Here is a 10,808-nt window from a genome sequence, read left to right on the forward strand (position 1 = left end):
TCCTTTATTATTGAAACCAATTTCGGTTGAAAAAAAATCTGGACAGGAAAAGAAGGGCTCAAATATAAGCAATGGCAATGCACTTGCCACACAAGACATATATTAAAGGCAAACCCGGAGAGCAACCCTGTCTACAATCCTTTTGAAGACATACACAACTAAAAGAAGAAAGGGACATCAGTTATTTTTCAAAAATTAATCCAAAATAAAGATAATCATTTAGGTACAGAAGCACTTCGGTGTATATTAATACAACAGGTGACCATATGTATGTCTTCACTATTTCGTGGCCTGCGCGATTATATTGCTTATTGAACTAGCCTGCTCTTTTGCAGTCTCCACCAAAGAATCCTGAAAGGCCATAATATAATGAAATTAGCACGAGCCAAAATATTCGAAAACAAATGGCACTGCTCTAAGAATATTTGTACCTGTGCAGCTATCAACCGCGCAACTGTTTTCTTGCTTGACTCTTGTAGTTCACCAGCGATCAAAATTTCATCCAGTATATAGTAGGCCTTCATGTTGTCAATAGTAACAAACAATCAAACCAAATACTTACTTTCATGTAAATGCAATATGAACATGCATCAGAAGAACGTCATGTGATTTTCAAGAAGGAAAATTGTTGACCCCTTATAACATTGAATATCAACAAATAGCAACATGGTGAGGAAATTAAAAAAACCAACTAATCTTTGACATGTAATTCTCAAGAAGCAAATTGTTGACCCATAAATAAGCACAGTATGCATACCTTGTGGAAGTTAAAGATCAGATCCAATTCACAGACCTGCAACCATGAATATGTTAATACAACAACATCCTTCATCAAAATGAAATGAAGAAGATAATGCAATCAACACTCACACTGCCAAAGTATCGGTCGAGAATCTCAACATAATGATGAATCATTTCAAGGACCTCTAATTCGTTATCTTCTTGATCAATACACATACAGAAATATAGACTAGCATATCTGCATAACACATTGACAGAATCAACTCAGTCATAATTGTCCTTAGAAGAGCAAAAGCACAGTCATAACTCTCTGCATTACCTTTTATAAACAACTTTGTATCCTCTCCAATCCACAAAATTACAGAGCTTGGGACCTCGTGCAAGAATTACTCCGCTGAGCTCACGAAGGACCTACTCAAAAATGTACAACAAAAACCATGCACACACAGTGATTACCAATGTCACAATTGAAAGCTATTCTCATAACAAAGATGAAAATTGTTAATATGGTTATTCCTTTTGGAATTATATATTTTCGTGAAGTTTAGACAACCCACAAAATCCAATAAGACCTATAGGCATTACCTTAGTTCTTTCCTTTTGGGTATAAGGCGAATACCATTTTGTCAACCTGACTTTTCCTTGCCTGCTTATAAGAAGCACAAATTGAATCTACAACATAAAGCATTAGATCAACAACCAAAGTAAAAAAACCCTTGTAAAATTCAACGAATGTAAGCCTAGCAATCCTGTCAAAATCGCCACTTTCGTATTTAGCTACAATACCAAGGCAATTTACATGGTGTGCCCATTGTTGGCAAGGCAAAGATGGATCATATATTAATTTCTACAACTATAACAGCCCAGGTTTTGCTCACAAGACAACAAATTCAAACAGGAAAAAAAATCCCAGACAAGTGAGAATTGATCAATATTCGACCCAGATCTAAAAAAATTTAGCAACCCAATCTAAGAAATTGAAATATGAGGAAGAGAAGAGGCAAATGAGCAATCCAAACAATGCGGAATTTTAGAACGAAAGATCTTCGTCAACAAACAAAGGGAAGAATTCAGTTTGTCTTACCATGGCTGCGTTCTTTCCGGCGATCGGGTGCTTTTACTCTTCAAAGCTCGAAGCTTCACCCAACCCAGCTAAGCTAAGCTTAAATCCCTGCCGCTATTTATATCGGACTGAAAACTATGATTTACTTTCCTTTTCTGAAATTGGGTAAGACCGTCATAAGAGATATGCCTCTCCCGCTGGGCTCAGGAAAGAGCGAGTCAAAATTCCCAGTTGGGCTGGAAGACAACTTCTGGGCCCATAGAAAAGCCCATAAGATATCAAATTACCTTCTTTTTTTTTATTTTTTTTTCCTTCTTCACTAATAGGACATTAAATTGTTATTATCTATACATATATAAATCAAAAGGCTTTTATGGTTAAATTTTCAGAATTCAAAATTTCCATCATTTAAGAAATAAATAGGAAATAGAAATTCCTGTATATAAAAAAAATATCTATAAATAAGAATATAATTAATTATTTAATTAAAAAATTTATTTACACGCATTGGAGCTCTGATTGAGACGTTGTTTATAAATAATTTGAAAGTACACGTGAAAATATGAGTGGAAGGGAAGAATATGAGACGGATTTGAGGAAAACAAAGGGATACCAGAGAAATTGTTTATGCACATATTTGCAGTTTTCCAATCTTCACTATTATAAAATAAATCTCCTCTTTGAGTCAAAGCTCTACCAAATGTACAACATCTTAAAAACTCTTTGTAATATGTAATTTGATTATCTCACATAAATATTTAAATGGCTATGATTGGAAACAGAAAAGGAGATTAAAACTTAGAGAACTTACTGGTTCAACATCAGAGTAGAGAAAGCTTTTGAAGTTGAGAGGGGAGAGTGGAGAGTGGAGAGACGCCATAAGTCAAAATGATCATCAAATAATTCAAAGCGTGTAATTGATGATGAAATCAAATGACAAAATATTTCTATCAACTAGCCTTAGGTAGCACTAGTTCCAGATAAAACTACAACGGTTTGCAATACTGATTACATTGGCGATCACATTTCTTATAAAAGTGAAATTCACGAGAAGTCTACCTATGCAAGTGAATTTTGCATTTTTCCTCACTCACATTTTTCTTTTCTAAAACTTTAACTTGCACCTCAAACATCATAAACAATTAGTCTTTCTGCTGTGAAGCTTCTTCTTCCCACATGTTAATTCATAAACAACAATGGCGATTGGTTTACGTAACCCCACTCTCAATTATTTGTTAAAGAGAATCAACAGGCTCATGTTTCTTTTTAAGGGAAAAAAATAATTATTAATTTATTATTTCAATTTTAATGGATTGGCTTGATAAATGATTCTTAGATTTTCAAATTCATTAATTAAACTAATTAGAAGTAAACCTCATGCCCCGTTGACCTATCCATCATCGCCAAACAAACATATAATCAGATGCCCTACTCATTTGTCAAACTTTTTTTCATTACCAATATCCTAGTGTCGAATTCAGGATTTGATAGCCCGCTGGGCAAAACTGACTTACTAATGAATTGCTATACATAAATAAAAGCTTAACAAAAATAAAAGCCACAAGTAAATGAAAATGCAATACGAAACAACACTATTTAAATCTAAAATTTTACCCTACGAGAAGCTTAGAAGTCTTAAATTCTTCAATTATCATTGCATTATTGTTATTATTAGCAAATTCTCTTTCATATATGTTGAGTACATTATACTTATGTACCTTTTTTAAAAAAAAATTCTTGGCCGAGCGGCCGCCTAGCCGAAAAAGGGCTAGATCCATCCCTGCAATATCTCATCATGAAAAATAAAATAAAACAAATAACAAAATCTAAGAAAAATATTAGATTGAATACCAAGCAAGCCCATTTATTTAGTATTGAAAGCATGGTCAAGAAGATAGATCCCTTCCTATGAACATTCACAAAACTCAACTAATGTGAGTGGGTACGCGTACCCCTCCACTCAATTATTTGCTAGAAGGAATTGAACATGCTCGTGTTTCTTTTAAGAAAAGAATAATAATTGATTAATTATTTTATTAATTCAAGTTTTAATGACTTATTTCCAAATTAATTAAACAAATTAAGAGTATGGCGCTCATGCGCCCGTTGACCTGCCCATCATCATCATCATCATCATCATCATCATCAACAAACATATAACATCAGATGCTCCACTCATTTGTTAAACTAATTTTTATTATGAGTATTCAATCATGACAAATTAAATAAAACAAGTTAAGTGGATTAAACTTGATAACTCACTAGATTTAAGGTACGATGAAAGAAGTTACGAAAACCAACTTCCAAATTTTGTCCGAGTTAAAGGTATAAAAGACAGATTAATCATACTTCAACGTTAAAATTTTGCGAGTTATCCAATTTAGTCTTCAGCACCAAATACAATTGCATCCAATGAATATCAGCAAGGCTTTTGTGGATGACAAATGAAAGTTGGATTATCCTTCTTGTGCTCTTTTTTGCTTTTCGGCAACTGTCTTAATTCTTATAAATGACAAAGAGCTATATGTATCTTAATTACATGAAGAAAAAAAAGGATAATCATAACCAATCACAGCCTCTCTCTCTCTAGAAACAAAGAACTAACTAATAAATCAAGATCAAACAACTAATAATACCAAGAAAACCCATTAAGGTAGGAGGAAGAACTATTAACACCCTCATCCCATTTTGCATGAGAAGTCTTTAAACTGAAGAAAAGAGACCTGCAAATTGGGCAGGTGAAGTGGCTGCGCTCAATCCACCTCTCAATGCAGTCCATGTGGAAAACATGCCCACACTTAGACAATTGACTCACCACATCCTCCTTCTCAAACTCAACCAAGCAAATTGAGCATGTCTCCTCCAAAGCTTCCTGCCCACACCTTAAGCAACCATGATCCTGCAAGTCCTGGAACCTAGCCACCGGAAGGCACATCTGGTCCTCCTCCTGCTCCACTTTGCAGGTGAAGAAGAACACAAAACCAACCAATCTGGCCAGAGCTCTCTTCATTTGCAGCAATGGGATCCAAAAACAAGTGTAGAAGAAAATTGTAGCCATGCTCAAATGTGACTGAGAAACCATTAGGCATATCATTTTTTCTGGTGAAAAAAAAAAAAGCAATTCTTGTAACCCAAGTACCAAAATTTGTAAGGGTAATGGAAGTTTGAGTGATATGGAAAGGAACCCATGTAGGCCTTTATATAGCAACAAGTTTTTGAGTGTTGAATGTTAAATCCTTAGTCTTAACAGACAATTTAAATGTATTATTATTATCTTAGCTCTGACTTTTGGAGGTTGGGGGAGAGGGGGTGTTTTGAAATATTATTTTTATTTACATATAAAAGTGTTTGATATTTAATTGTAGGTCAAGTGTGTAACACTGTGCTAAATTCATATGGATCGGCGGAGGAGCAGGGCCGGCGCCGACCCCACATATTTTTAGTCTTTGATTAAACATAGATTTTAAAATCTAGATGTTAAACAAGTACAACTTGTCTCTCTAATTCACTTATAATAGTAATTAGTAAGTACTTATAGCTTCAAGAAGATCTTGTTCGAGCGCGAATAACGGTTTTCTTGAGATTTAGTTGTAATTAAGGTCACATTAAGCATGCAAATGCAGGTCCCTAGGTTAAATTTTCAATAATATAAAACGACTCGAAGCACAATGGACGAGCCTAGATTGACAATTCACTCATCAAGCAACTTGTGCACAAGTTCGATACAAATTACTTTGGCGTTTAAATATTTAAAGTTTAGTGTTTACGATTTATAAGAAAATGCTATCTAATCAGTCGGACAACATAAACATTTGTTTGATGATATTAGACTAGTGAGAGAGAAGATCGATCCCAACCCGAATTTTAGTTATCTATTCTAATTGTTTCTAAACCTTTAATTTGTTTCTCATTGATTTCAATAGCAAGATATTTAGGTGTTTACTGGTTTACCTTTATCTGGTATTGTGGCCCTCGGTTTTAAACAGTGATCACCTACCAGACAAAAACCAAAGCTCAAATGACTCCGCAATTGGCTCCTCGACTCAGGTTTCAACTTGTGTACATATTAATAAAATGTGAAAACTAACAAGCTAGTCAATGATTATGTGCACATGATTTGGGAAGTTATTCACAAACACCATCATATGTTATAACTCATTAGTTATAATCTTGAAATGTTATGTACACAACACACAGCATGTGCTTCTAATTAACTTTCAATTTAGTTTCATCACCCAAGTTGTAGCATCCCCATATTTTGCCTCCACATGCACTAGCCAAACACTATGGAGCTTCGTAATATGCTTTTTCCCATGGTAGTCCTATAGATACCAACTATTATCACAATTTTAAGTAATACGAAACATATCATGACAGTTGCTTATTAACGTAAATAAATGAGAATGAGATTCAGAGTCGGTACGAATATAAACAAATGAAACACTACTACATCAGTTGGGGAGATTTAAAAAGCTCGGATATGAGTTGATGTCTCTAGGATTATAATAAACTCGTTGATAATTATGGGTTAATTGAAACATGCTACATCAGCCCCACCCTTAATGGGACAGTTCCCTCTAGCCTAGGTATATGACCACATACTACCTTAAACTAGCAGGGGGGATAAAAATAAAGCCGACCAAATCACAAAGATCTTATGGGGCACAGAGAATTTTGTTGGGTGTGAGTTGGTGCTTGGCATTTAGAGTAGGAGGAGCTTATAATACCCAAAGTCATTTCAAGAGGAGATGTATCTCTTTCTTCACAATTTGCTCACTTGGAATAAACAATAACCGACCATGATGAGTTACTGCTTTTGCACAAGAGAGACGCCAACCGCTTTTTGCCATACGCGGTTGCATGTTTTGAGGGCTGTCTATTGGCACACTGCAGCTACCATCCACAATTTGAGTTGGCAACAAATTAATGTGACCAAAAGCGTATAGTTATGGCAACAGAGTGAACAGTTACATGTTCTACAAGCTTGGGAGCATCTTGGAGGAAAAAATAATTTATTTTCTGATACATCTTTGAGCTACCTAAAAGAAGAAGACCTTAAAAACAAGAACCTCCATTTCTTTTTTCTTCACCTAAGAGCACGAATTCTCCAGAACTTGTAGAATTATGCAAAATCTGCAAGTTAACATTCACAATAATATTTTTGGTCAAAACCAGTTTTAGCAGCGTTCTATATAGGGCTTCCAAACCTAATAAGCTTCAAAACGGATTGTATTTTGCATGAAAATTAAGTAGCGGAAATCAGATTGGCCAAACAAAAAGGATCAAGTAAAATGAGAGTGAAGAACTTGTATCGCTATCTATGGTGGTCAAAGAAGTCCTCCCACCCTGTCCACATTCTTTCCTTCACTATCACCATGGATGAAATATGAAGTGAAACTAACCTTGAAGCCATCAGTAAACCCAACTCTAACTTATAATAACTGACCTATTACTATTGTTGTTGCTGCTGCTGCTATTCCTTCTGCTACTATTCACATTTGCTACCTCCATCACAAATCTGTCTACCCACCACAACCACCAGCATTTCCCCTGCCCTAGCCTTTCCAACAATGTTTTGTTATATGAACCAATGAGCAGTTTCAACTTTGTTGTGCTGATTGACTAAGCAACACAAAGAAGTAAAAGCAAGCACAGATTAAGCTATTAAAATATGTGCTTAAAACATCTTTAGTTTTTTCAAGTATCCATTGATAGAAAACATGACACAGAATAAACATCACAGCAAGTAGCTAACTTTTGTAGTTATAAGAAAACTTGATCAAAGCCATAAATTGGGCATTCTAATTGAACTCTTATTAATCAGAAGCATCACGGGTCATTACCATGTGGAATGTAAACTGTATAAAACTTTATTAAAAAACTTATGCTGACAAATCCTCGACAACCATATAAAGCACAAGGAATCATGACCGTTATTAACAAAGTGAATTTCCAAGGGTGGCATTGATGTTATTCTCATGCTATCCCTCCTCATACAATGGGGCAACAAGGTCTTAACAAAGCCAAAGAAACTCAATCTTTTATAATCAACAGCAGAACAGCAAAACTTACAATTTCTTATGCTTCTAATGACCAAGAGAACTCAAAAAAATTTCTGAGACTTCTTCTTCCCGAAGATAGCTTCCCAAACCGTGGGTGAAAATGGCGCCTTTTTGTCCAAAAACTCTCTAACAGCCTTCTCATTTACCAAATACCCCTTTTGCTTCAACTTCCCAACAACACTTTCAGCTTCTTCCAAATCATTTTCCTTACAAATCGTATCAACCAATCCCACGAAAGTAGCTACATTCGGTGAGTGACCGGCTTCCAGCATTTCAGCACAAAATTCAACAGCATCCTCCAACTTATTAGACCTATACAACCCCTGTATCAACACAGTGTAACTAAAAGCATTGGGAATAATCCCATTGCTCTGCATCTTCCTGAAAATCCTCTTAGCATCTTCAAGCTTCTGGGCTTTGCAAAACCCATCAACCACAGCAGTGTATATAACGACCTCAGGAATAGTACCCTTTTCACGCATCGACCCAAAAAGCTTCATGGCGTCCTGAACCAACCCATCCTTGCAAAGCCCATCAAGCATGGCCACAGCATTGGGAATGAGACCCGTCTCCTTCATCTTCTTGAATATCTCGTCTGCTTCTTCAGGTGGCTGGGGCGGCTCGTCAACTTCTTGAGGCTTCTCTCTCTTGGACTTGTCAAGACCAAGCTTGAGCTTTTCAAGAAAACTGCTATCCTGCAACGGCGGAGAAGGGTTCTCTCTCCTCTTTTCTGAAATGGGTGAGTTTTTGTTGAGGAATTGAAGAGGGGAGGTCGGGGGATTGGACGGTCTTTGGCCTCTCAAAGGCCTATTGGGTATGGGCTCTGGAGGTTGTTGCTCTGGTGCTTCCATTTCACCGCTGCGATCAGCTGTGGAGCTTGAACGACGCAGTTTTATCGACAATCTCGTTGAAATGGGGGGTTCAGATGAATGGCGAAGAGGGTTAGATATTATGGACAAGATGTGCTTAGAAACCCGACCGTGAAACGATGGCATGGCCCCAGAGATTTCTGATCACTAAAGTGACGAGCTTTACGTTCTTCAATTTTAGGGTTTAAGGGAGAGTAAGGTTTTGGGGTTCAAACCAAAGAGAGGAAAACGAGGACTGTGATTGTGGCATTTACGGCAAAGAAGAGGGCACACTGGTCATTCAAGAAAACCACGAGGGCAAATACGGAATTTCGAAAAGAAGGCTCAGTTGTTCCTTCCCTTCGCTTCACTGCTTGAAGTGTAGCGCTAAAAGAAACAGATAAGGCTTGGGCTATGGCTGTCTCCTTCTTAACTCCTTCGTGCCACTGCCTCTGCCTTTGAATTTTCTGCGGCTGCCTTTACAACTGCAAAGTCTCTCTCTTTTAGCTTTTCCCTTTTGCTGTGCCTGATTGAATCATAGGTATGTATGTGACTCTTACTGTGTGCGTATATATTTGCTAAATTCAGACGAGAAAGAATGTTTTCCTGATAGAAATGAATGGAAATATTTAGTTTCTTAGATTTTATAATTGCCCATTTATTGAATATTTTTCATTTTCAGCGTGGTCTTCTATTGATGTTTACTTGTTAATCAACTTTTACACAAGTAGTTTTCTGGGTTTATATGAACTTGTGAATGTAGCTCGGGGTTGATGTGTTTCACTTGTTGTCAGGGGGCAAAATGGAAACCAGCACCACCCAAAATGGTAGTACTAGTATCATGTGGTTCTTCAGGGATAAAGGTTTTGATGATAAGAGCATTCAGGATATGCTAAAAAAGTGCAAGCGTCTTGAGAATGTGCATGGGGAAACAGCCTCTGAGAACTGGGCTTATTTGAAAAGTATTGGCATTCAAGAGAGAAAGCTACCTTCCGTTGTTTCAAAATGCCCCAAGATACTTACTTTGGCCCTCCATGAGAAGCTTGTACCTACGGTTGAGTGCCTCACCACGCTCGGTACCAAACCCCGCGAAGTTGCATCTGCCATTGCCAAATTCCCTCACATTCTGTCCCATAGTGTGGAAGAGAAGCTCTGTCCACTCTTGGCCTTCTTTGAGGCACTGGGAATTCCTCAAAAGCAACTTGGGAAAATGATTTTGCTCAATCCTAGGCTCATCAGCTACAGCATTGAAGCAAAGCTGTCTGAAATTGTGAACTTTCTTGCTAATCTTGGCCTTTCCAGAGAAGGGATGATTGGAAAAGTACTGGTAAAGAACCCATTTATCATGGGCTATAGTGTTGAAAAAAGATTGCGCCCTACTGCAGAGTTTTTGAAATCAGTTGGTCTCACAGAGCAGGGTCTTCAGACTGTGGCAATGAGCTTTCCAGAAGTGTTGTGTAGAGATGTAAACAAGATTCTGAGGCCCAATTTTGATTATCTAAAGAGAAGTGGATTTGAAGATGGTCAGATAGCAGCTTTGGTATCTGGTTATCCTCCAATTTTGATCAAAAGCATCCACAATTCTCTAGAACCTAGAATCAGGTTCTTGGTAGAGGTAATGGGGAGACGAATTGGTGAGGTTGCTGATTATCCCGACTTCTTTCGCCATGGTTTGAAGAAAAGAGTGGAGCGGCGACACAAACTTTTGAAACAGAGGACAACCCATTGTAGCTTGAGTGAAATGCTGGACTGTAATCAAAAGAAGTTCGCAACGAAGTTTGGTTTGGTTTGAAGAATAGGCCCAAGGTACTAGAGTCTCATATTTTCTGTTCTTTGATATTCATTTTTCTTGTATTGTAGCTTAGTTTGGTATTGTGTACTTTCAATATATGAGGTGAACTGAACTGGTATATGGTTTTGGCCCTTCTGGGTGGACCAGAGAAACTTAGTTGGCTCAAGAATCTGTGTGGACACAGAATGACTTGGTCTTAAATACAGTTCAATGTGAAAATTTTGCCTTCTATAAAGTGCCATCTGGTAGAACATTGTCCGAGGTAGTTTCAGTTGTTCATTTAGAAGCCAAAGGCTACAAAC

At 37.1% G+C, this 10,808-nt stretch overlaps 4 protein-coding genes across 4 annotated transcripts; 1 reads left to right on the plus strand and 3 right to left on the minus strand.

Annotated features, from left to right (window-relative positions):
* Positions 1-65: 65 nt before the first annotated feature.
* Positions 66-1,967, minus strand: LOC103334646 (AP-1 complex subunit sigma-1). Its single transcript, XM_008237620.3, has 7 exons — positions 1,826-1,967; positions 1,327-1,413; positions 1,061-1,152; positions 871-979; positions 758-793; positions 432-518; positions 66-351 (listed from the first exon to the last, which is right to left on the minus strand). Exons 1-7 carry the CDS (start codon positions 1,826-1,828, stop codon positions 280-282), a joined length of 486 nt encoding a protein of 161 aa, XP_008235842.1. The 5' UTR covers positions 1,829-1,967; the 3' UTR covers positions 66-279.
* Positions 1,968-4,297: 2,330 nt separating this feature from the next.
* LOC148916067 (RING/U-box superfamily protein) lies at positions 4,298-5,122 on the minus strand. The gene has a single exon (XM_089055320.1). The coding sequence runs from the start codon at positions 4,896-4,898 to the stop codon at positions 4,431-4,433; it is 468 nt and encodes a 155-aa protein (XP_088911446.1). The 5' UTR covers positions 4,899-5,122; the 3' UTR covers positions 4,298-4,430.
* A 1,611-nt stretch (positions 5,123-6,733) lies between these two features.
* On the minus strand, positions 6,734-8,861 carry LOC103334644 (Pentatricopeptide repeat (PPR) superfamily protein). The gene is made up of 2 exons (XM_008237619.3): positions 7,877-8,861; positions 6,734-6,937 (listed from the first exon to the last, which is right to left on the minus strand). The coding sequence occupies exon 1, from the start codon at positions 8,859-8,861 to the stop codon at positions 7,908-7,910; it is 954 nt and encodes a 317-aa protein (XP_008235841.1). The 3' UTR covers positions 6,734-6,937; positions 7,877-7,907.
* Positions 8,862-9,114: 253 nt separating this feature from the next.
* Positions 9,115-10,741, plus strand: PDE191 (Mitochondrial transcription termination factor family protein). Its single transcript, XM_008237618.2, has 2 exons — positions 9,115-9,255; positions 9,509-10,741. Exon 2 carries the CDS (start codon positions 9,517-9,519, stop codon positions 10,504-10,506), a length of 990 nt encoding a protein of 329 aa, XP_008235840.1. The 5' UTR covers positions 9,115-9,255; positions 9,509-9,516; the 3' UTR covers positions 10,507-10,741.
* The last annotated feature ends 67 nt before the right edge of the window (positions 10,742-10,808 follow it).

The sequence above is a fragment of the Prunus mume genome, linkage group LG6, assembly GCF_029339155.1.
Source record: "Prunus mume cultivar Tortuosa linkage group LG6, ASM2933915v1, whole genome shotgun sequence".
NCBI classification, from domain to species: Eukaryota; Viridiplantae; Streptophyta; class Magnoliopsida; order Rosales; family Rosaceae; genus Prunus; species Prunus mume.